General features: G+C 42.6%; 1 protein-coding gene across 8 annotated transcripts in view; it reads right to left on the reverse strand.

The window, feature by feature from the left end:
• Nucleotides 1-26,624, reverse strand: part of LIMCH1 (LIM and calponin homology domains 1) — a 179,849-nt gene that overhangs the window by 9,215 nt on the left and 144,010 nt on the right. For all 8 annotated transcript variants that reach the window (XM_065634935.1, XM_065634933.1, XM_065634938.1 and 5 more), the window contains 11 exons: nucleotides 23,111-23,332; nucleotides 13,354-13,447; nucleotides 10,799-10,971; nucleotides 10,026-10,131; nucleotides 7,964-7,992; nucleotides 6,823-6,906; nucleotides 5,096-5,188; nucleotides 3,970-4,074; nucleotides 2,473-2,609; nucleotides 1,573-1,694; nucleotides 60-183 (listed from right to left, as the gene is read on the reverse strand). In XM_065634935.1, the coding sequence (XP_065491007.1) occupies nucleotides 60-183; nucleotides 1,573-1,694; nucleotides 2,473-2,609; nucleotides 3,970-4,074; nucleotides 5,096-5,188; nucleotides 6,823-6,906; nucleotides 7,964-7,992; nucleotides 10,026-10,131; nucleotides 10,799-10,971; nucleotides 13,354-13,447; nucleotides 23,111-23,332 (1,289 nt within the window). The remainder of the gene's footprint in view (nucleotides 1-59; nucleotides 184-1,572; nucleotides 1,695-2,472; nucleotides 2,610-3,969; nucleotides 4,075-5,095; nucleotides 5,189-6,822; nucleotides 6,907-7,963; nucleotides 7,993-10,025; nucleotides 10,132-10,798; nucleotides 10,972-13,353; nucleotides 13,448-23,110; nucleotides 23,333-26,624) is intronic.

Raw genomic sequence — 26,624 nt, forward strand, 5'->3', positions numbered from 1 at the left:
GAGGACAGAGCGAGCAGGACTTCTCAACCTCTGCGATCACCTTTATTTTATGTTCTCACCTCCTTGTTTCTCCTGCAGAGCTCAGCTGTTGTCCCGTGCTCTGGCCCAGGAATGGTCTTTGCTGAATGTCCTCTGTGCGATGTGGGGACTGCTTTGTCAGGAATTGCTGATTCCAGGAGACGTCTACAATGGGAGGTGGGAAAATCTCAATACTTGTGATAAAATGCTTTTGTCAATACTTACAGACCAGCATAGCTTGTGGGCACACAATAAAGGAGACACAAGATGTACTGTAACTTAAAAATAAGTTCTTGGAAACCCCAAACAAAGTCAGAGACAGGCTCTGCTACACCAGAAGAGCTCTATGTGACAATGTTCCCCTGCATTACCTTCACATACACATGACCTGCCCTGCTGCTGCATCTCAGTTTCTGAAGGGGGAAAAGGAAAGGTCAAACAGCTGTCCATAAGTAGTGCTTGGGAAAATAAAGTATTTCTGTCCTAAGGAAGGAAGAACCAGAGAGACAGAAACTTCTCATGTTGCCTGGGGATCCAAACCTTTCAATAGCAAAAGTTAAGAGGAAGGTGGTGCAGTTACTGCTGTGAGCCTACAAACAGATTTCTTCTCTTGTAATTTGCTTCTGTGTTTCAGATGGTCGCACAAGGCTCAGTAACAATAACAGCCTCCAAGCCATAAGCAATGATCTGTGTGATGCCCAAGCAGTCGACCATCCCACCTTTGAGACAGAGTGCACTGCCTGGATCCTTGCAGACAAATTTTGTGGCTCACAGGGTGGGGAGAGCCTTACCTTGTCATGCACCAACCATCTGGTTTAGAGGAAAAGGAAAAACTGTACTGGGGCCTATGAAAGGCCCATTCCCTATTTTCAGTATCAAGAGAATAAAAGAACCCCAAACCAACCAACCAATGCCACCTAGTTCTGACTAGTTTAAGGGCTTAAGGAGAGAGCAAGGATGTAATGCTCTTAAGGGGCGAGAAAGAAGCTGTCAGAATCTATGTAGGGCACCAAGCTGACGAAGAGAACCTAGACAAAATCTATTCATTTTAAGTGTTATCAGACATTTCTAATGACAAAATTGAGATAACTGTCATTTTAGACTTGGCTTGAAAAGTTTACACATCACAGGTGGTGATTTCTAAGTGATTTCTGCTGGACTGAGATGGACATAAAGGATCTAATTAGCTATCAAAACAGAAAATAAATGTTGGAAATATGCTCTCTGTATCAAGATAAATCCTATATGTATGTAAGATTATGTAAAAGGTGGAAGATAACTGTGTTTAACTACTACTGTGAACACGTGGGCTTATAAATGAGATTCTTATCTGCAGCTGAAACACTCATTTCTGATGAAATTTTAAATTTCATCTTAACATATTTATCTTTACTAAAAGAAAACAACTTTTGCATCTGAGACATTCAAATTTTGAAGATATACATGTGCTGCTAATTTCCAAAATTCTTTGAGTTACATTTCAAGCCACTGTAAATACCTGTGAGTTTTCTATCTGGAAAAGAATACACATGTATGAAGAGTCTTGACTCTCACCCTGAGTCAATGGCAGATTCAGCCTGGCAGGCGAGCTACGTTCCGTCGCCGTCACCTGCTGCTCCTGTTCACCTCCCTTCAAGATATCTGTCTCTGGGTGTCCTGAGAGCACTTTATTTCCACTGCCAATAAAAATAAATCACATTGTATAAATAAAGTCAGGAAAAATTCCACCTAGAATCTAATGGCAAAAATCAGAATTTTGAATATCAGTCTGTTTTTTGCAACAGGTTTTTTGTTATTGTGTCAGAAATGACAAAGCAATATACAGTCATGAATTAACAGGTCTCCAAACATGCCCAGTCTTCCTGCTTCCCTCACACAGTGCCACTCACACTCACGAAAGATTGTTCCGGATTTGCAGAAAATGGCTTCTTTGCCAGAGAAACACCTTTTCTCAGTGTTCAACATCATCAGATGCTTCTTGTCTTTGTGAAAGTTGTTATTAGCAGTTGGGCCAGGACCAGGACTTTGAACGCCACCTGGCAAGTTTGGGTATGGCAATTCCAAGATGACAGCCAAACAATCTCATACAGATTCTGAGGGAAAACAGCTACTGCTCTTTTGCTCCTCCAAATGGCCTGTGAAACTTGCACACACAACACAGTGCAGCGACATACAGAGGTGTCTGAACTATCTAAGCTCTGCTCCGGTTGATGTGACAGAGTTTCAGCACAGCCATGTGGTGAAAAGGCAAGCCTTCTGATGTGCAAAACTAGCACTGCACATTGCCAATGTGTAAGCCTGCAGCAAGTGAATATTGATCAGGATATATTACACCTATCACCAGGCCAGCAGATGCTGATGCTCCAGCATCAATCCCAGGCAGATGTGACATTCCAGAAGTCTACAGAAAACAAAGCTCCACAGGGCCAAGAAATACTTAGGCTTGATCCATACCTCCTCTTTTCCTGCCAGAGTTCATTTTCCTTGCTTTTCAGAGGTGGCATAGTGTCCTGCTCCCAGAGCAGCTTTTTCTGCCTTGTAACTTCTTTTCGTTTGCCTTCCTCTGGAGAGCTGTTTGAATCAGTTGTGTTCTAGAAGAGAGCAGGGGAGGGAACAAGGGTCTTCTCTTGAATCTAGCGTCAGCACATGCATGAGAAAAGCACAGGCTGCCCCCAGACGTATCATGTTGACACACCTTATTATCATAAAGAATATTTCACGTTATAGAGCGGAATCATTCGACCTTGGTAAGGCTAACTTTGGATTTAACGAAGACTTCAGCTAAAACAATGAACTAACTGTATTAAATTGAGCGTGAAACAAAAAAGTGCAGGACTGACCAATTAAGAGATGGTGTTCAGGATGACAAAATAAAACTTTCCACTACATGTTTTTGGCAGAAATCCTTGAATGACTTTGAGAGTCTAGGACTTCGGGAGGGACTTCACCTTGTGGCCTTTGCCTAGGAGGAGAGCATTACTCACGTCCTCCAGGCATTCTCAAATGGCAACAGCAGTGCTACCAAAATGGTGCTGGAGTGGTTCACACCTGACTGGTGGAGGCTGAGTAAGTCATGGCATGAGATCCTTCACTTTTGGGTGCAGGCACTGCCCCGAATGTGGCATAAGCAACTCCACCCAGGAAGTTATTGCTACACAATCATGTGGAAAATGGGCCACGGCTGATGCCCCTGACCAGGGATGAGTGATAAGAGAGGGCAGGAAGGGTGAGAGGAGAACTAGATCATACAGCACTCCTAATCCTGGAGGTGAATGGAAAAAGGCAGATGACTTCTTGGGTGTGGGTGCCTTAGGCGGGAGAAAATTATGTCTGGGAATGCCACGTTTATTCTGCTGATCTCACCTGGGGTGTCATTCTCTGATCTCTGGTGAACACATTTAATTAGATACTAGATGCATTGAGTTAAACATTTTGTACCGTATAACAAAAAATTTTAAAAAATTATCAGAGAGTGAACATTCTCCTGTTTGTTTTGCTGCATTCCTAGGATGGATGGTGGGAGAAAAAAGGAAGAAAGGTGGGGAAGCAAGATTCTGTCTCATTTAAGGTGTACTTAAAACACTGTCTTACATTCAAGATTTTGGATGCAGGGAAATCACTTCAGATTTTGTTGGCTTTGATAAGGTATTTAAAACAAACCTAAATAGGTGACTGTCTTTTTACAGCACCAGTTAAAGAAGAGAAGTAGCTGCAAAGAAAGTATCATCCTCAGCTCTAGTCCAAAATAGGACGGTAGCAGTTTGCTTGGGAATATGGCTCTTCGGCTGTAAAAATACACAAGCTATAGCAGTCTAAAGTATCAACAGTTATGGAAGGGATCCAGGGAACACTCCTGCTCTTCCCAGACTTTGTTAGCCCTTAGCAAAGAATGAAATTTTGCACTGAAGATGGCTTAGTCTTTATTGCCTTACTACTCCATGAGAAACTCACCACTGTCTTGTTTCCTTCAGTGGTACAGGAAGAAGAGGAGAGGAGCTCGGCAGAATTTGAAGAAACAATAAATGGAACTACAGTATCCTCAATTATTTTACGTTCCTGAAAAAAAAGAAGATCAGAAGATAGTGGGAGTTAAAAATACAGAATGTCATCTATGAGCTTAAAAAGCAGAAGCATAAAGTTTGGCTACAAGTGGTATAGCAGGTTGCTAACCACTTCCTCTTGGATTATGGGGGCTTCATTCTGCTCCCCGTCCCTGTCTTCTGGCTCAGGGGGCTGGGTACACAGAGAACAACTGGTCTTACTATTAAAGACTGAGGCAAAGAAGGCATTAAGTACCTCAGCCTTTTCCTCATCCTTTGTCACTATGTTTCCCCCTGCATTCAATAAAGGATGGAGATTCTCCACAGTCCTCCTTTTGTTGCTATTGTATTTACAGAAATATTTTTTATTGTCTTTTATGGCAGTAGCCAGACTTAAGGTCTAGTTGGGCTTTGGTCCTTCTAATTTTGTCCCTGCACAACCTCACAGCATCCTTGTAGTCCTTCTAAGTTGCCCATCCCTTCTTCCAAAGGTCATAAACTCTCCTTTTTTTTCTGAGTTCCAGCCAAAGCTCTCTCTTCAGCCAGGCTGGTCTTCTTACCCATCGGCTCATCTTTTGGCACATGCAGATGGCCTGCTCCTGCACCTTTTAAGACCTCCTTCTTGAAGAATGTCCAAGGCCAGTTTCCAATATATTACACGATCAAGCTCAAGGCAGACAATTTCATCTGGAGTTCCACCAAGTCCAGGCACCAAGTATCCGCCAAAATGCACAAGGCTCAGCCTCCAGAGGGAAGTCTGAGCGTGTTCAGACACAACCGTACTGACTCACCCTGACTTGAACAGCAATTAGACACCTCCGCCTCTGCGGAGCTTCTGAGGATACCTGTCTAAATATTTAAATATTTTTTCCTCCAGCGCCCATGGTACTATTTAAGAGAAATAATCCTCCTGAGAATTTGGTCTTGAGAAGGCTTTACGTTAATTTATCTAGGTGTGGTATTTTTTTAGTGATGTTAGTGTGTGCATCTAGATACAAAAAAAGCCAATAAATAACCTCCTCCTTTGAGCCTTATACCTCCTCATAGTATCTACGCTCCTCCTCTTCAACTTCTCTCTGGGCTTTTTCCCATTCCTCTTTCAGCTTGTCCTGCTCCTTCTGGTACTTCTCCTGTAAGAGGATACAAATACAGGTAAATTCAGAGCATTCTGTATTAGGAGTAAATGCTATAGTATCTCCACAGTGAAAATGAACTTGCTAAGAGTGGTTTAATCAGAAATAGGATGAAATAGGAAGACAAAAATTTGAAACATTCATGGGTGTCAAAAAAGCTTCTTTTCCTCCTCTCTCCACTTTTTCCTAGCACTTACATTTAACACCTTCAAGCCAGGAGGAACTTTTAACTTAATGGAAGTTGTTTAATTTGTTAGAAGTTCTAAGATCTTTGGTCAGAATCGAAATTTATGCTCAACAATTTCAATAATCCCTTGTTTATCATACAGTATTAAGAGTTCCAAAAAGCTACCACATGCCCCAGAACACTTGGGCATGGATTTTACATTAGTAACTTCAGCAAAGTAGCATATAAACAAGCATGTTTTTCAGATACTGGTACTAATTTAAGAGAGATGCCAATCAATTTAATGAATGATGAATACCTGTGCACATTTAAAAGATAAGTGTGTGTAAAGATAATAGTGTGTAAAGGTTTGAAGAGGGTAAGCTTATAACTAGCCAAGTAGTTTAGTTTCCTCCTTGATGGAATGAATTCTTGAGAATTGTTTTCATACAGTTTTGCATGAAAAAAAATATCTCAAAGATATGTTTAAAATTGCTTGACAGAACTGGGTTTCATATGGGGAAGAATGGTGACTTCCACATCCCTTTTACATCAGTTCCAAATTCTGTTCAGATTAGAAGCCACAGAAGAGATGCATTTACTATTGAGAAAACACCCACATATGCCAGAAAAATTATGATAAGAATTTTACACCATTTTAAGAGGAAACAAGCATATTAAATAAAAAGAAATAATCTCAAGAAAGCAGTAGAGACTCATATAAGTGAATCTTAAAAGATGAAAAGACTGCATTTTATTATTCTCCATCCATTGGCAGTTTGGTCTTCTGTTACATGGAGGAAAGTTACGATTTCTTTGGGATCAAACCCAATCACAGTTACAAAAGACACTACTGACTGAGGCGGAAATTCAAGTTCTCAGAGTCACTGCACTTCTCCCAACTGGGACACAAACCCAGACCTTTTACAGCTTACTCCACCACTAGGCAAAACCAGCGGTTGTTTTGAGGGGGTTTACGCTCTCACAAAAAAAAACCCCAAATCCTTCATGTCCAAATTTGGCTTGCTGTTTTCCAAGAACCACCTCTGAACAAAGCAGAAGTCTACCAAAATCTAGTAAGACCATCATTTCAGAGAAGAGTTCCATAGGTGTCAGGGTCAGCAAATTGTCAGTCTTGAGAAAGAGTCTCCAAGTAATTAAGAGTTTTGCAGTGTGTGCTCAACATACTTTAAATATAGTTGAAGATCAGGATTTGGTTTAATTCCACACTGGAATGCAGAACTAAGTCCTTTAGGTCTTTCCTTTAAGTGGGAAAGTGGGACATAAGGGTGCTCAAACCACAGAGAACACGTGTATATGCTCATTTCATCACTCATCTGCCACAGAATTTGCTCAAGCATCCACTGAGGATGTGGAAAACATGACATGAAATGCCCAACTTCTGTCCAAAGGGACAATTCAACGACAGAACCACATGGTGGAAGAGATGTAGTTTCTTCTTTACCTGAAGCAAGCGTTCTTGCTCATGCTGCCACCTCTCCTGGCGCTTCCGCTCTTCTTCTGGATCCCAGGACCAGAAGTTGAAACGCTTGTGCGAAGGAAAACCAAGCTGTTAGACTTTGATACTATACTTCACAAGGTGACCAGAGAAAGCTGCACTTCATCTGACCCACCCCTGGGGGCGATGTCAAAATGGGAAACTGAGAACCAGATAATGGTTCTCTCAGCAGACAATATTCTGGGCTTCACTGACAATTGGGATTGCCAACAGGTTTCCGAATGATAAAATAATCATTTGGTTTGGAAAGAAGGGCTTGAGAAACTTCAACGAGAGGGGAAAAAAAGGAAAAAGATCTGGAAGAAAGCTCTAAGCAAGTCTGAACAGGGATATCTGCAAGTACTCAAATTTAAAGAAAATCTCTGGTTTGCTTCTCTATAATCTTTTGAGTAACATGCAAAGCAATTTGTGATTGTAAAAAGCATTCTCTTATTTCATATGATTGCCAGTACAATAGCCTATAGCCTTGTTTCAAATTTTTATCCATAATGAAATAAAATCTCAGGCTTCACTAACGATGTCATTACATTACACGTTTACATGTTTAAAGCCTTTATAATCAAGGGCAATTTTAGACACTTGATGTCATATTTCTTTCAACTAAGAGTTGTATTAGAATCTGATAGGATGAGATTATGTCTTTTATACTGCGACAAACAGTATATGAAATAGTGTAGCATTTGTGGCGTTCACTAGCTCTTTTTATATATATATATATTTTTTTTTTCCCCCCTGTTGTGGAGGCAGTAGTATTGTGGTCTCCTCTAATTTCTCTGCATTTAAAATGCAATGGATAATTTGGAGTTACATATTATTTTGGGATCACAAAGCTTTAGTGGTTTCAGCAACCCAGTATTGTATAGCTAGCATTCTCTCCATACAAGGGAAGAACGCATAAATTCCAGATTCAGACCAGGTCTTGATGTACATTGTACTTTTTTGTCTCTCATTTCCATGATAAAACAACAACAACAACAAACAAACCTCATTCTGATTTGGGGACTTTACAAGACAGTTTGCTTAAAAAACCCCACTTTTGCTAAACACACACCTCTAAACCAAACAACAATGCAAAAAAGGTACTCACATTTGATTTGTCACCACTATCAGAATCAGCTATTAAAAAAAAATAAAAGGAAAAATTAAATTTAACACAGCAATACGTGCTTAGCCTGCAATCACGGCTACTGTATCTGTATAAAAAAGCTTCATGTTAGTTTTGTATTTGCTCCCACAACCAAATGCAAGTATGAATCACACACAAATAAACCAGAAAAACAGATTACACCCATCACCAACAAAACTACTTTCTATCTGGGTATAGAGAAGCGCAATATTAACTAACAACAGGTTCTACTCTATCACTAGCTAATGCCATCTACTTCTGGCCACAGATGTTAGCAGTGTTCAGACACTGAGTGCTACCTACTTTGATCTACTTTTCCCTTCATGATTCAGTGCAAGGAAGGAAAAAGCACAGCAAAGCTAAAAGGATGGGACTACACTACTCAAGAGCCACAGTTACGAAGAGAACCACTGCCGTTTTCTATCCAAATGTCTTTGAAAATTAGGCTGATTTAAAGAAATTAAGGAAAAGGTATTTATAGGCAAGTGATGTCATTTGGGTGCCTGAAACCAGAGTATCACAACAACGTGCAACCCAACAGCTCTTTGTCAACTGTGCAGCAGGAACAGACACTTTCTACGAAAGCAAGAGGTAGAACAAGTCCCCGTGATCATCAGCTTTCACCCAGCTCCGCATCCGAAGACACCTACGCCTGGAGGCAGCAGAAGGGCTGAAGCTGGTCTTAGCGCCGCATTTACCTGACTGCGAGAAAAACTGTGAGCGCCGCCAGTTGTTGCGAACCCTAAGCGGAACCGCAGCCCCGCGGGGCGGCTCTGCAGGCAACGGCACAGAGACAAAACAAGAAACACAGCGTGGTCAAAAGCCGATGACGGACTCTCAGATGTGAGCCTCCTCAGCCATGAGAGGGCTTTTGATTACAACTGCTTTGGCCCATCGCAGCTCATTTACAATGGACCTGCAGATCACACGGACTGCCCGTATTTAAATGTTTCTTTTGTATTGTGGCACCTAACCTCACCCGAGAGCTCCAGCACACCAGTGCCAGGCACAGGCAGCCACCCTTTCAAGTCTTTGCCTGGCACTCTCATTCATTCCTATGGCAGATACACATTTTAAAGGATTTTGTGATTGTTCAGTGCTGTATAGGCTGTGAACACTAGAGAGCAGCCAAGTGTTTCAGCATCACTCAGAAAACAGGTGAGAGACCTACAATCTGTTACTCGATGTGTAGATTGATTTGTGTCTAACATAAAATGATACTGTTCACAAAGCCTGTTTGGAAAGCACCCTTTGCACTTAAAACAAGTGAGACTTCTACTCCTTTTCAGACAATCCTGTTTTCCACAGTGGATCACCTTCAGTAGTCTCAATCTTGAAAACACAAAGGATAATCAATACATTACCTGTACATAAACTAACAACCTAATAAGTTCTCAGGGGGAAGAAAACTTCAGATGATTTTTCTGTCTCTCTTTCCCAATACTTACATACAAGCACCTCTAAAATCAATATCAAATCAAACTACTAAACTTCGTCAATCTCAAGTAAAACTTTGTCATGAAGGCAAAAACCCGAAAGTTCTGCTTTGCAAGAACTCATGATGAGCATGGGTCAAATTAAGGGATGTGGCCAGATATGTGTATTGTTCATCTATGAAAAGGAGCTCCACATGAGCAGCTGAGGGCAGAATTTATCTCCAGAAGTTTTCATTGTCACATAAACTCGCTAGCTAAGTCATTTTCATATGTGAGCTGCAGTAGTAACAAAATACAATACTCATTGACATAATACAGCTTTTATTGCTAGGCCAGGTAAGTGCAAGATAGGGCTCTCCCTGTCCCCTTTCGTTGTGTCACAATTCTGCTGTTCTGTTTAAGGGGAACAGCCAGAACAGTCCTTTGAATAAGAGAGGCCACACTACCAATACCAGTCAGATGCAACTAGAAAATAACCATTTTAGCTCCAAACCCCTCCAGGTCATTGATTAGGCACTCCTACCTGAACATCACACACAGATACCCAGTTACTGTCCAGCTGAGTTCTCCAAATGCTCTTTGCTCACCTTGTAGACCAGAATTCTGCAGAGTAACTTGGCTGGTCTCAGGTAGTTTCTTTAAAAATGGCAATACTACACTCCCCTCTTGTTCCAGGGCTTTTGGTTCCATCACCTGTTTAGACATTTGGGAGCAGAAAATAGCATTCAAAAATCAGTAGGTTCAATCGAAGATTAACTTAAACCCTTTCTTCCTATCTTCTGAATCAACATTATCAAAGATCAAGTCTCTATCTCCAGAATTACAACATGGAGTTGCAGTACTGGAGTCCTGGAAATAACCGGTAGCCGTTTTTTGTTGACATTCACACTGCCCTGCACACCAAAGCCGATCCTAACCCAGGACCAACATCTAACTTACCTGACAGAGCAGTATGGTCATGGCCATTTGTTACCTCTGCTACCACCTGCACTTGTTCAGCACTTCAAGAGGACTAAGAGGGTAAGCTCCACTGTCTACACCTTTGGGATACTCTGCCCTCCCAACATGCAGTGGGACTGGGGTTTGCAGGTTAAGTTCTCATTTCTGCTCTACCCAGTCCACAGGTCCAAATGCTACAAGCAGACACTGGGGTGTTCCTTTGGTGAGCAGAACTCTGATGACCATAGGATTTGGCACAGAAATTGTCCTTCAGGGTCATTTCCTGGCAGACTGTTTTGAATAAAGTCGTGATGTGACATTATATAGAGAAAAATACCAATTTGCACAATAAACAGTTCCTTGTGAGATTATTATTTTTTTGTCTTGTTTTCCATTTCCTTTCTTTCTTGCCTGTACATACCACCAGTGTAGCAGTGAGTTCTGCTTCCTTCTGCTGCTCCATTTCAGGTTTCTTCACATCTTTCTCATTTGAAGCAGCTTCCTCTGAAGGGATAGGACTGGGAAGAAATTCTAATCTCTTCACAACAGGGCTGACACAAGCTGCAGATGACTTGAATTGCTTTTGATCTGAACCTAATTCACACACACAAGAAATAATGTTCCAAGGTTAAGAATTTTTTCAAATAAAATGTAGACCTATCTCTTATAATCCAATTTCTTGCTGGATATACTGTAAGCCCACAAACTGGATATTAAAAAAAAAAAAATCTTCTTTCTTCAACACAAGCAAAGTTAATCTCCAAGAGAAGCCAAGGCTTTAAGGGTGAAATTCACCTGACAAAATGTAGGTGCTTACACTTGGGGACCATGGGCCACCCTTCATGGCCAACGAAGACAGAGAGGCGGTTCTTGGGGAAGAGTCACCCAAACTATTTCAGACCCTTCTCTTCAGCTGAGATGATCTGTAACCTACAACATGCCTACTGAAGTATAGGTCTCTTTACCAAAGTTGTGTGACAAATCCTATCCCCAGACAAGAAGCTATACCACAATTAACATGGTCTCACTGTCAACACTGGAGGGTATTCCAGATTGGCTGTTTCCATTAAACCACATCCATCAAGCATCAGACAGCAAAGAAATTGTGCTAGCAGGAAGCCTTGTACTGGAATAACCTGGTTGGCATTCGGCTCTTAAAAAAACCCAACAAGTTTATTCTGGTTTATGGGAGAAGGTACCAGGAGTGGACAAACCTACAGCTGAGGACTGTGACAGCCAAACTACTGTCAGCTGGTACCACCATTGGAAGCAGAGCAGTTTTCAGCATCCCAGGCAGTGCACAAGAACCAAGACATCTCTCTAACTGCCTAAAGCAGAAACTCAGCTTCCTATCCTGTCCCCTCTTCAACCATGGCAGCTTCTGAATGTACCTCTTTGACAGGCTAGGAGGGTGATTTATGAAAGAGATGCACTCCAAGGCTCCACTGAAAATCTGCACACAAGCAGAGACAAGAGCCGCTCCTGCTGCCAGGTAGATGCACACACCACCTGGGAGCAGTTCCCACACCATTAGTGGTGCAGGGGTCACAGCATGGAAGTATCTGACTTGCACTGAACACCAGAGGAGGCTGCTTTTTCTACGAGAAGGTCACACAGTTTGGACCACATCTAACCCTCCAAAGCAGACATAATGAAAACGCACATTCCTTTACTATTATGATTTTTGCAATGCTATCTCAGTTTTCCTTGGCAGTCAATATTAAACTTTGCTATCAATACTTAATGTTTAGCATTTCTCACAGGTGTGGAGTCTGGCACAATGTGGCTGTGTGATTTGTAGACAAATATCACCGGCTCATCACTGCTGACTCTTGAGAGGAGAATTGGTTTGGTTCACCACAAGACTGCAGCTTCTACATTACCTGCCAGGTGCAAGTCAAGATTGTTAACCTCTGTGCTTTGGCATCTATGAGCCAAAGTAATTAAGTCATCTAATGAGCCCTTGCTAACAGCCCATGTGCTTCAGAGTCTTGCAGCACATCAAGAAAAGCCTGGATATGCTTCTAATCTTGGGGGAATGATGGGATGATTGATGTTTGAGGGCAAAGCTCAGTTAAGTCACATTTACCCTCAAGAAATATGAGCATTATGCTTATACACCAATCACAGCCAGAGATCTCATTTAAATACCTACTTCAAACAGTATTTTTTACTTATCCATACCAAGTTGAACTTCGATAGACCCATCTTAAAAAATTAACAACAAATGACCACGAACTTAGTATGACAGAGGGTAGCAGATAAAATGCCTACTCAAAGGTAGTGTTTCAGAAACACTCTTTTGAGGAAAATAGCTTCAAATTTTACCAGCAAATTCCTTTCCCCAGATCAGGAATCATGTATACAGGCTTTAAAGCAGAAAATCAGGAGTGTGCACAATACTTTCTGTTTAAAGCCCCTATGATGACTCATGTGGGCCTTCTTATTTTCCTTTCCCATTTCTTAATCTCTTGAGAGGCAAAGCATTAAACAGAAGCTATTACCGATGGATAGTTTCTGCTCTGAATTCTTTCTGATTGCAGCATGCGGTGGCACCAGCTTTTCACACACACAAATGGCCGAGCAGACAACTCGCATCCCGAGCAACGTGCAGTCAGGTGTGTCATTTCAACCACAAAATGACAGAATAGCCCAGGTTGGAAGGGACCTCGAAAGATTACCTGGTCTCACCTTTCATGGGAAGGGGAGCCTCGAGCAGACTGTCTAGCATCCTGTTCAAAAAAAACCCTCCGGCCATGGGGACTCTACCATGTCCCTGGGGAGACTGTTGCACTGAATGATTGTTCTTACTGTAAAAACTTTCATATGTTGAGATTTCTGACAACTTCTGCATTTTCTAATAAACCCTTTTGGTGTTGCTGCAGATACACTTATGGGACTCCTGCCGCAGGGTAGGCCTAAACCCCAGCCCCATGGTGGGCAAGGGCAGGGGTGAGGGCAGCAGCAACCACTCACCTGGGGATGGGCACGCTGGGCTGGCAGGTCCTGCGTTTCCAGGGCTGGCCTCGACCTGCTGGCTGGCAGCTGCCTCTGCTTCCACCGGGGAGGCCTGCAGGGAGTAATACAGTAGAAACACAGTGAGTACGGTGGAAATAAAAGTATGTGTTAATTCCTCAAGGCAGCATTTGCTGCTTCTTTGTAATGTGTTTGAACCAGATTGGTTTAGCACTCAGCAGGGAGCTGGGGAGTACGTTTTGGAGCAGTACGTGCTGCTCAGGTGTTGAATCACTGGGATTTAATCTCCTTTTCAAACAGTTCATCAGCGACCATCATGCAATTGGTTTGGAATAGCTCCTAGAAGCTTTTAAAATTGTAGGATATCTTGGATTGTGTTAGCTGGAGATAAGCATGCATTTCACCCCCAGTTTCCTCTTCCAGAATAACACAAAAACGTATGCATTAGTGAATACATAGCACATACTAGGGTTTGAAAAGTGGCAAAGTAATTAAATACTTCCTTTATTTCACGGTTGTCTAAACAATCTGTTATCTGAAGGGAAAAGCCAGAGTCAGTATTAAAGTAATGAAATACTTGAAACACTATTAAGAGAGGACTGAAAAAATATGGTGAGACCATATCAAGCCAATAACCCAAATGCCTTTGAAAAGCCAGCTTCCTGACCCAGGACAAGGCTGTTGCAGGGCTAAAACCACACTGTCAAAACAAGGGTAGCACTTCAGTTGATCTATTTAGCAGCTTCCACCAGACATCCGCTTTCCCAGCAGGCAAACCAAGAAAAATCTGCAGCAAACTGATCAGCCACTGCACAGTGCTTCTAATGCATGAAAGATTTAGAAAATGGCACATTAAACAAAGGAAAATAAAAAAACCAGACTGCTTTTAGAAATAAAAAGTAAGATATTTCAGAAGTAGTCTATTGTAGACTCGCTTTCCTGTCCTCCTCCCATTCCTCCACCTTATTAACAGCTGCAAGGGAGGAAACTTGATGAAATTTCCTCTTTTCTGGGGGCAGGATTCAGACCCCCACCTTCTGCACATATTCTGTTTCCTATCCCCGCAGACCCACATGAGCCTACAGCCTCTCATCTGTCCGTGCCCCATGAAGAGCAGACCGGGGCTCTCTTGGTCATTTGGGGCATCCACTGGTAGTGCCCACAGGACACCAATGCCTGTGGACACACTCTGGCTCCACAGAGCTTTGCTGCTGGCAGTGCTTGGGAATCCCTGCCTCTCTTCTCTCTGGAGGGTGGCATGGTCTGGAGAAGGGCAGGGAACATGTCTGGGAAGATGCCCTGTGAGGAAATGGTGGGGATCAGTGTGGGGCCATGGCCAGGGGCAGCAACTCGGGCAAGGCCAGTGAGCGGTGCTGGGAACAGCAGAAGGAGCCCGTGGCTTCCGAGGGCTGTGCTGTCACCTCGCAGCACGGCAAGTGCCAGGCCGCAGCCATCAGCCTCTACAAGTGGCAGCGTGTCTCCTCTTGTGCCTGCTGGGGCTGGCTGCTCACCCTCCATCCCACCACCTGGCACTGTCCATTGCACCCTCACCGCCACCCACCCGAATCCTGTGCCCCAGGCAAGACATGGGCACACACAGAATCACAGAATCATTTAGGTTGGAAAGGACCTTTAAGATCATTGAGTCCAACCATAAACCTAGAACTGCCAACTCCAACACTAAACCATGTCTCTAAGCACCACATCTACACGTCTTTGAAATACCTCCATGGATTGTGACTTAATCACTCCCTGGGCAGCCGGTTCCAGTGGTGGATTAACCCTTTCAGTGAACAAATGTTTCCTAATATCCAATTTAATCTTCCCCTGGTGCAACTCGAGGCCGTTTCCTCTCATCCTGTCGCTTGCTACCTGGGAGAAGAGACAAACACCCACCTCGCTACAGCCTCCTTTCAGCTGGTTGTAGAGAGTGACAGGGTCTCCCCTCAGCCTCCTTTTCTCCAGGCTAAACACCCCTGGTTCCATCAGCCGCTCTTCACAGGACTCGTGCTCCAGACCCTTCACCGGCATTATTGCTCTTCTTTGGACATATATCTCTCCTGCCTAAAAGTGGTTCTCAAACTGGACAAAGCAGGGGATGAAATACACACTCCAAAAGGGAAGCATGGAAAGTTGAGGACATCTTCTCTGACATGTCCACCTGTGAGCACATCCATTCTGAGAGCAAACAAGGCATGGAGCTCTCCCTCCGTGTGCCACAGGCTCCAAGGAGGGATGCTCACTGGAGAGGAGGCCCAAGCTAAAATATAAACTCCAGTAAGAAATGCTCCAGAGACTGCAAGTCTTGTGCCCCAGCAGGTCTGCCACTTGCCACTCCGTTGCTGTTTTTTCCCATCTAACTGTCCTCTCCCTTCCCCAGCCCATCTTCATGTCAGCTTGTGTTTCAGTGAGAGCTTTCTCCCCTCTCCTCAGTGCCAGCAGAAGACTGCAACTAAAGAAAGTGTCTCCCTCAGCCCCAGTTCTGGCTCCTGACAAAAGAGCTGCCAGGGGAGAAACTACTGGAAAACGCTCTGTTCATTCCTGACCTTGCTCAATGCAGAAATAAGCATTTCTTTTCTCCGTGAGGACAGTCAGGCAGTGTAACAGGCTGCCCTGAGAGGTTGTGTTATCTCTGTCTGTGGAGTTTTTCAAGACTTGAAGGATCAAGCCCTTAGCAACCCACTTGGATCTCATGCCTGATCCTGCCTTGAGCAGAAGACTCAGCTAGAGACCTATAACCTGAATTATTCTCCCACTTGACAACCTGCAAACCTCTGTTAAACCTAAACAAATGTTTTTTATCCAGAATTCAGGGTTGTCCCTGAACAAGGTATTTTAACGGGAAAATCAAAAGGCATCTACTTGACAACTCTACCCACTGCACCAAAGCATAAGCCCTTCCAAAGAAATTTTTGCAAAAGTATTAATATTTATATCATTATTATTTTTTGTAAAGCAATGGAACTCACTCTCCACTCTCAAAAAGCAACTGTCCAAACTGAAAAAAAAAAAAAAATTAGCTTTAATTCCAGCCTTAGAGACTTTAAATCTATATACAGTGATAATCTGGGGCCAGTATGAAAAGTGTTAAACAGCATTACATACACCCAGGGAAGTCAAGTGCCGATGGCAATAACCCAATTTACCCATAATCTTTATATCCAGGAGGTTGAGTCAGGTATAGACATAGATGTTGTTTATAGAAATTATTTCAAAGAGAATAAAAAAAAGAGAGCTGCTACTTGCTGCAGGAAAATTGAATTTTGCAATGGCAAACTGCAGAAGTTCTGTCCCTGCTCACGAGACTTGACTCTTCCTCCTCTCTCTGTTGAGCAATTAAATGCTAGTAACAGAAAGCTAAAAATATAAAAACTATTACTAAGTAATTTATAAAAAAATTAAGTCAGCTTCACTGGGAGACTCTCATTCCCGCTATACCTAATTCTATTTATAATACCAAGTAATGTTATATTATCTAGTATTTTATCCACAGGTATATGATACACTTAAGAAAATTCTTGTACTAATAGAGCCGATAAAATATCTTTTCTACCACAGACTATCATCATTCCCATTTCATAAATGTTTTGTAATCAAATGATGATGTTATCACTGAACACAAAAAAGGCATACAAACATTTCATTATGCCTAAGAGGATTGTATTTTGACATTGACAACGAAAAAAATAACAACTTGGCGAGGGGCGTTTCTGAGGGGTTTCAGAGGAGCTCTTGCCCTTTGGGATGAAGGACCCCACAGCCTCTCGGCACTGCCCCGCTGCAGCCACATGTCTTCTTGTGGGCAGAGCCATCGGTCTGCAGGACCACAGACCCAGTCTGTGTGCTGGCTCTGCTGCAGGTGCCTACGAGGGAAGGTCACACAACACCTCCTTGTCCACCACCACAGGCAAGGAAGCCTTCAAGGGAAGCGGGAAAAACCTCACTGCGTGTGGGTTGTGGTTTTCTCTGTCCCCAGATCCAGGCTGCTGTGAAGACGTCCTCAGCTCCTGAAATCTGAAGAATGCTGTCTACTTGCATTGGTACTTTTATTGCCCTATGCATCTAGCTACCCAGGAGTCAAAGTGAGATTCCCCATTTAGGACTTAGAAGCCTTAGTCTATGATGGGAAGTTAAATATTGTGATTGCATTTGCAGCTGTGAACACATCAGTAACAGAGGACAAAGCAACACCTCAGTTCTGCTAACCAAGGTATCCATTTAGCAAAGACACAAGCACAGCTGACTATAAAATTTTATCAAACACATGCTGGGCATGAAAATAAATTAGTTCAGTTTGTGGCAGACAAGATTGTTATCCCATAAACTGGGATATCAGTCCAGGTATTTAACTAAGACCATACAAGCCAGAAATAGCCATGTTGCCTATTGCTGTGGCAGAACCTTACACCCTTATAAAACCCTAAAAAGACAATACCTAGGAACTCCTAAAACACTGAACATCACAACTATGACAAGAATTCGAACTCCAAAGCAAGTCACAGTAGAACTTTATTAAATCTTATTGAAAATTAAATCAAAACGTAGGTCACTTAACACTACTTGTACACAAAATCACATGAAATATTGTTTACCATATTTTCTACGAAAACATGACAAAACAGGTTGTCTGGAATCAGCAAGAATGCACAGATTATTAAGAACAATCGAGTTAGAACTACAGTTTAAATTCTGTAAAATCATGGAGGAATGGAATAGGTTGCAGTATCGATAGCCACATCTAGAAATTGCCTGATACATCTTTCAAGGTTTTGATTGGAATTGTACATGTATCATTGACTTATAAATTTTCATACAAAGATTTCCTCATTAAAGCTAGCATTTTCTGTCGTTGTGAATGGTAATGGTGGCATGACCTTGGACTGCCACAGCTAAGTGCCTTGCATGCTATGCCAACGCAGCACTACAGCCAGAACACTGCTCTGACACATTAAGTCATCTATCTCATCTGGCAACTGTATAACGCTCTGCTCAGCCCAGCTGTTACAACCAAAGATCAAGGGGGATCAGTAATTGACAGAGAAGCCTTGAAAGTGTTACAAGAAATAGTGTTAAATATTCCTGATAGTCATTTTTCCAGAGTTATTACTGCTCAGTTGGGATGTAAAATAAGCTCCTGTCACTCACAGACTGAAAATTGCATGGGTGTCTGGAGGATGTGAGACAGATTTGGATGGGACACTAGATTTGTAAGCAAATCCTGAGCAGAGCTCCCTTCTAACCGCTTTGAAGCTTTGCTGCCCTTACTTCTCATGCTAAACATTTCTCCCTTCAGGTAGTCCAGCCCTCCATGCATCTTCTCATGTGTAGTTCAAGGCAAAGTTGTCAATGTGGAACAGATGTACTTACTCTGCAAGTGTTTCTTGTAATGAATCAAAGAACAAAGTCTTGTCCTACCAGATACGTACAAATCAGGATTTCAACCCTGCTCTCCTGTAGCTTGGCCAGCATTCCCCAACCACAAGAAAGCTTACACTTTAATCTCAGTTCAATCATTGGATTTTTGAAGATGAAGGAGAGTGTTACTTGGATATATTAAAAAAGTTTATTTTTGCCAAGCATGCAGTGAGACAAAACGGACAAGTTTAAGCTAGCTAGCAAAAAATTAAAAGAAAGCCAAAATCTCTCCCACCATCATCACCCTGCCCTGATCTTTTTAAAGTTGCTGTCTATATTTGTTTATCTTTTGGTTGATCGAAGCAAAGCTATGATTAGAGCTATAACAAGCCAATAATCTCTAAATGCTCATACAAAGATTGGTTAAAATAAAGTGATGTTACTCACGGACAAATTAATCCCCCTACACTAAGATCTCCACAAATATTGTTTTAAAACAAAACATTTACTTTGCCGACTTCTGATTCAAAGAGCTAGAGGATATAACTTCTCAGCATTTGTAATGCATGTAACTGTTCTGCATAATGGAAAGAAAACGCGACGTAATGGTTGACAGGTAGGACCAGGGTAGAGATGGTTCTCACGTCATTGCTGGCATTGACCCGACTGCTCAGTCAGTCTTCAGGCCTTTGTCCCTGTTTTTCCAGCTGCAATAAGAGAGGTATGCTTAACCTGATGCCTCTCTCAACAACATCTTGCTCCACAAACACCAGTGGGATATTTTGGTCCTGCTTGTAGGCCAAATCTATCCTTCCCAGCCTAAAATTATAGGCAAAACCTGCTAAGTTACTTTGAGTAAAGGTAAGTGTCTTGTAAAATCTGTGCCCGACCCCGGCCCCCCTCCAATCTAAGTACTCTACCTATACACTACAAACACAAGTATAGTTTCTTGAAAATATTTTTCTTTACCATCCTTCCCACCTGCTACAGCTTTTTGCATCTCATTTCACAGTAAATTTAGGCAGGAGGTGCATGTTTCCCAATCAGTCTCTGGTTGCCAATCAGATAGATTAACAGATAGATGGGATGGTTCTCTGTCTAAAAGACAACAACCACTGAGGTCTCCCACATGTGAAAGGATCCCTACACTTCTCTAGCTCCCCAAAAACCTCAATCATATTAGCATCTTAAGTGGTGTAACTTGACTAAACCATTTTCCAAACTTCGGGCCAAAAGAGCTGTGGAAGTACAGCTGCACAGCATCTTCCCATATTGCAGACAAGGCCTGAGGCCATCCGGACAGATTTAGAGCAGGGCTCCAGAGCTTCAAAGGGAAGCCTGCCAGGCGGAGAGAAGACAGGACTAGTCCATTTGACAACTGAACTGAAACAGCAGGAGAACAGCCCTACGAGGGATGGAAGAGGAGGAGGAAGGGGCATGCAAAGAACAGGAAGAAAATCGGAAAGGGAAGACAGGAGGGCCAAAGGTAACGTATACATGAAAAGGAATATATACTTCACAAAAGAGACTCAGAGCAGAAAATTAATGAAGAAAATACAAAAGCAAAACAAATTTCAGAGCAACTAGAGGAAAAAAAATACCCCCTAGAAACAGCATCTCTTAACAGGCAGACGAACTTGTGCCTGTGAATCTTATTCAAAGCCTGGGAAGGACATAGCTAACAAGAACTGTAGCAATAAAGGAGAGTATACAAATCAAGGCCGTAAAAGCAAGTTTAGAAAAGGCTTTGAAAACATGCTCAATTTGTAGAAGTTTTCTCAAGGCAAAAGAAATGCAGTTGTTTCTTCCACTCCAGACAGCTCTGCTTCTTCATCTCAGCTGCTTTTCTATCCCTATTTCTGTGGTCTTCTCCTCTTCTCCTAAAAATTCTGTAGGGTTAAGCATCAGACAAAAACAATAGCCCTGGTTTCTCCTTGTGGGAGGTGATGCATCAGAAGCTTCAGAAGGTTTCCTTGCTTCCAAGAATGTGTAGCTTGGAAGCCCCATCCTGCTGGGGCAAAAAGCAAACCCCTTCTTCCTTCCTGGAGGTCTCATAGTGACAGCTAGAGTTATTCCTAATTTGGATTCCCAGCCTTCCTAGGCAGGGGGTTATACCTTCAGAGAGGAGTCTAGCATTTTGAACTCTGCAGATGCGGGCTGACATGGTTGTGTTAAATGTCCAGCAACTGAAGTAAAATAGGTACAGAAAGAACACTGAGTGAAATGAGTCCAGCGTAGCTGCCCAATTCTTGCAGGTAAGGCCTCAGACTGATCGCAGCCATATCGAGCTGCCTACAGCAGTACTGGTCTGTGTCCCAACACACAGAGGGAAGCAGCCAAGCACCAGTACCATGCCACATCTCTGTAACCTGGCATCTAAGCCCTTTACATCCATAAGCCAGGGCACTCCTGTAGCTAAATTACTGCCCATGCTGTAGTCTAAGGCACGGGGACCTGGAAAATTAAAATGAAGCAGCTGGGTAAAAAGAAGGAAACACCTAGAAGGAACAGAACCTGTAATCTTATCTTAGGTTAGCAAGTTCCCTTCCAGCCACAGGCAGATCTCTTTCTCTTTCTCCCCATCATGCTCAGTACATTCCACTTGTTTCCCCATGTCAGGTCTCCCTCAAAGCAGTCTCCTCTCCTTGCTCTGCCCTTGACGTGCTTGACACATACACCTTTGCTTGAAGCTGAAGCACCAGGAGTAATTATAATGATTTGCACAACGTAGTTACATTATTGACGAAATCATGAAGCTGGCAATATAAAATCCTTAGAGCAGAAAAACTCTGTCAATAGCACCATTTGGGTGCACACTCCTTCTCTAGAAGGCTTCATCAAGTGCACTCAAGCTTGCAAATCAGCAAGTATTCTGCAAATGTCAGCGCCATAAGGAATCCGAGAATTCAAACTCTTCTGTTTCTTTTTCCAATATCACCATGAGAGCTAAGACACTGGAAGCAGAAAACAGACACTGAAAAAACTGCATTCAGATGGCCACATCATCCTCAAAACTGTAGAAAGGGAAAGATGAGAGGGCATCAAACAGGTACAAACACACCCAAGCCCTAACAGTCGCTTCTGCTGCTCTTCTATAGCTATACTGGTCTGGAAATCCTAAAAAAGGAGACAGTAATACTTTCATTCAGCTACTTTTCTGATTACTATCATGCTTCTAATGCACAGTGAGCTGACGCTCATTTCTATCCTCCAAACATTCCCACTATCAGCTCTCCCATATCAGACACAATGGTTACCTGGCTTTTCCCTTACAGCCAATTCATTCTGACAGGAGCAGCCTCTGCTTTGCCATTCCTGCCTGCTTTCCTGCAAAACATTCATTTTTTACTCCATTGCAGTTCCCTCTGACAGGATCAAGCCCGTGCTCATGGCACATTCCAGCTCCCATGCTTGCTGCAGGCTCCATGGCTTCTTTGTCCATAGCCAGAGGCTGTCACGAAGCAGGGGAGTAAGACACAAGCCCTTGGGCATGAATGAACCATCGCTCCATGGGACAAATCCCTGCCAACTCCATGTTATCCACCTGGCCAATGCTTGGATGTAATCTGAGGTGAAAGTAAAAAATTATCATATTCCAACTCTCACCACATCTCCAATTCTCTTTGTTGTTACACAGAAAAGAATGGCAAGAATTCCCTTTCCTGACACTTGTTTGCAAAATTTTTATGCTGTATTTGCAGTCTGGTCCTTATTTCTTGTTTTGTTTTTACTATCTACTTTTATTACTGTTTTGTAGCACCTAGATTCCTGCTGTGAGATGCTCTAGTTTTATTCCTGCCTTTTTCTCTGGAGATGAGGGAGAAAGAAAGATGAAAAGGTAAAATTAATTTGTTTCTTTGATAAGGTAGTTAAGCAGACATTAGCCCCTCTGAGCATTTCAATAGCTTATCCTCTTTTCTAATATTTCTGAGAAGGGAATAAAAGCTGAATGCTCAAAACTGCCAGCACATCCACATCCTCTTCTTTGAAAATTGAAAACTGAGACTAATTATAATGGCTTACACAGTCCAGTTATGTTGCCGATCTAATCAGCTAACATCAGGAGAAGTGCTGAATAAATCTGCACAATAGCTGGGACACAGAGCCGATTTGTCTCTGGCCCAGCACATTTAAAGCATGCTTATCAGCCGCATGACATCCGTAAAAAAACCTGACATGCTGGCTGCAAAAAGTTTTCTGAATCTTCCCCTCCCATTTCTCTACCCACATACCAAAGGAAGAAGCTTTTGATTTACAAGGATTTTTTTTTTCCTGGTCTGGGCACACCCTCTTGAAATAAAGCAAATATAAGCACTCAGGTTTCATTAGTTAGTGATTAAATATGTTATGAGACAGAAAATTGGCAGAGAAAGTAAGCCTGGTTTGTTCGTGTTGGTCTTACTGTTGGCTCTTTGTGCACACTCTGAGTAGCAGGTCTCTGTAAATGGAGCTCAACACTTGTGGGGTCCTTCTTCAACTCTGCTGGGGGCCTGTCCCCTCTGGCTACTCCATCAAATTTCAGACATCTGCTCGGTGAAGGAGTAAATATTACTGTTGTACGCTCTTTATCCTTCTCTTCCATACCGTTGACATTTTCTCCATTCATGCTGACTTTTCCATCTACCTGCAGAATATAGTTAAATAAATCTGCTAAGGCTATTGGCTTTCAAAGGAATTCAGGAAATTAGGACTTCAACATGAGATTACAATTGTTAACACAGTCTGTCCCATCAGTGAAGGACAGAGCCAAGCACTTATTTCATTCAATGGGGCAAGACAGAAGAAAATTCTATTCCAGGGGGGTCATAAACAAAATACAGACAGAAGGTAATAATTTTTCTGGATTTCCTGGTTTCCCACATTTTGTTCTACCAGTAACATGCAGACACCCTTTGTGTGCATCACAGATCAAAAGCTTTTAAAAAAACCCCCAAACAACAGCAAAGCTGTATACTAAATTTACAACAAAATTGCTGGGTTTTGCATTGCCTCATGCAAGAGGCAAGTAGGTTCCCCAGGACTAAATATGCTGATGAACTGCAATGTACCCTGATGACTTCACCACAGTATTAGCAGACTGTGCTTTCTGAAGCACTGTCACATGAACTTTGAAGGGTCAGGAATGGCAGACTTCATCCATTTGTTTCTTTACTGTTCATAACAGGGAAGCAAGGAATCAACAAAAAAACCTGGGCATTCCACCTTCCCCATGAGGTGATAAAATAGCTCCTTTCCCAGAAAATTATTTTATGCTGTCTCCATGAAAAGGAAAAAGCAGAAACAGTTTAACTGCGTTGTTCTCAGGGTCAAGCTAGCTCCTTGGTGGGTATATATTCCTGCTAAGGAATCTTTAAGTAAGGAAGAAAATACAAAATGAGCTCTAGCTTCTCCCTCTGCACTCATACAGCTTCCTTTCAGGATTTTAATATTTCGTAATCATGTTCTGCATGGAGGTTGCAGGTAAAGACTTCCTTCAGTTTGGAGGGCTGTTTGTAGAAGTCATGGAATACATGCAAAAAAGTCTTGCTGCAAAGACCTCACAAGCCATTCACAATAAGAGGGCCCAGTTGGAGATAGACCAGGAGAGGACCAGGTATCAGTAACACCATAGTGCTCCTGCCTAGCTACAGCACAGATGTTTATAGGCTTGTCAGCAGACGTGCATTTTAAATAGATTTGAAGGAGGGCTTTGCTACTCTGTGCACAGAGGTCCTTCTTTGCAAAATGATCATCACAAGAGGCAACACAAAGGTCAAGGAGTAAATATGGACAGACTCTTCTCTGCTAACCACTGGGCTTTGGGGGAATATTGGCATAGATCAGTGATTTCTTAGAGAAGCTGTTTAGGATATATGTGGTGACCAGTCATTTCAGGTTTCTCCACAGGTACTGCATAAACAAAGAACACATGTAAAAACAAGCTCAGAGGTAAGTTCTTCCATGGGAACTTTTAACTTATTTCACCAGTATTGAAAACTGATACAACAAATGTCAATACTGCTTTATCAAACTGAAAAACAGTTTAAGAAAACAAGTTCTTCCCATCTCATCCTCCCTGCCCCACTCCTTATTTCACCGTTTACTTATCTTCAGTGCTTCTTGAGTAAACAGCTTGGATATCTCAACAGTAGCACTCCGACTTAGTATGTGCCATCAGTGCTAAGCTGAGGATTAACTCCTCCTGTTGACTTCTTGTATACATGCATCCAGAGACTGGTCCTCTATCTGAGGGTGATTAATTAAGGGGCCATCTCCGAGGCACTGGGCATCCTCGGCTCTGACAGACACGCAGGGAGGTGAAGGCAGCTAGCACCTCGCACAATCAGCTCCCAGGCAGAGGAGGGTGCAAGAGGTTTCGCTCTTTCTGACACATTTTCAGATGTAAAGGTTCCCTCCCTTTCCTCACTGCCATCATCTACTCAGCCCAGTGCTACTCTTAGGGTTTATTTCCAAAAGTGAGTGTGGGCAGACAGGGAGCCCCAAGTCTCCCGTGACAGCGTGCTGGATTGTCTACTGGAGGGGCAGGTCATGAAAGATCTCAGAAATAAAAAAGCCAGGAAAACACTGGCAAGCTGCACCATCCATTTTAGTGTCTCTGTTTAGACTAAGACATTTCTCTATTTATATTAAAGAGGAAAACCAAATGTTTGAATGATTGGGACAGATGCCCTGGCTGCAGAGTTAAACAAACATACTCCCTTTCTTCTGATCTGGAGCAAGTCAACACATTGTCACCAGAGCCGAGAATCATCGACAGACTGGTGTTTCAGGGGAGAATAATGCTACAGCTACATGTGCTAGGGAACGATTACTTCCAAGACAAATCACATTCTTCCACATCAAGTGAACAAGATCTAGACAGACTTCTAGTGGTGGCTGGTGTAGGGGAGAAGCATCCATGGGTTAGTTTATCCCCACATATATGAACTATACATGCATTAACGTGAAGGTGATACACATACATATCTTGGTCCTTTGAGGAAAAAAATGGCATGGATCAGAAAAAAAAAAAAAACAAACTCAAAGATCCAGGATTCACTGATGTCTCAAATGCAAACCCTAGGGGAAGACCACCTGAGGTATAGGAGAAATAGGAATTACCAGTTTCACATTTCAACTAGGAAACATGGTGGGGGCTTTTACACAAGACCTGGGACAGCCTTCAAGAGATTACAGACATCATAACATGCTTTTTCACCATCTATACAAAGGTGACTTATTTTTTAAAACATAAACAATCCAATTATATATGGTAGCAATGCTACAGGGATATCAGAAGGGCTGTAGGGACCCCTGCATGCCAATAGCAAAGCAGCAGATAGAATGGCAGGCACAGGGGCACCAGTATCCTACAGGCTGGGGCACCCATGCCCGTAGGCTTCACACTGCCAACAGCAGAGACAACAGTGAGACTTGGGGAAGCTCCAGTTTTTGTACAGACACTGTTAGAAGCATATTTCTTCAAAGCTGACTTATCCTGACCTGTTCTCTCTAACATACCCTAGTTCTTTGCTTTCTCCATCATTGGTTCAGTATCTTACTCCCATACTCTACACCCACTCAGTCCAAAGGTATACTTGTCAGGTTTCATATCCCTGTTGCGGTCTCTTCTCCCATCCCCTTCCCCCACAAATCTCATAGCTATCTCTTTATTCCAGCCAGCCCTGCTTCCATCCAAGCTCTCTTACTACTTTTATTCCCATAATCCTTGCTCAGTTCTTACAACCTAACACAGTCACTCTCTCTCTCTTACCAGCAATCCCCAGTTACACCACTGCCCCAGTATCAATCTGTTTTCCTTAAACCTGCATGGACAGCCTATATCCCCTCTTTACGCCAGTGAAGCAGCGTTCCCCATTCATCCCTGGTGAGAAACTTCTTTAATATAAAAAGTATCTTTGGGCAAGCTGGCTCTT

This window comes from Caloenas nicobarica, chromosome 4 (assembly GCF_036013445.1).
Source record: "Caloenas nicobarica isolate bCalNic1 chromosome 4, bCalNic1.hap1, whole genome shotgun sequence".
Classification (NCBI taxonomy): Eukaryota; Metazoa; Chordata; class Aves; order Columbiformes; family Columbidae; genus Caloenas; species Caloenas nicobarica.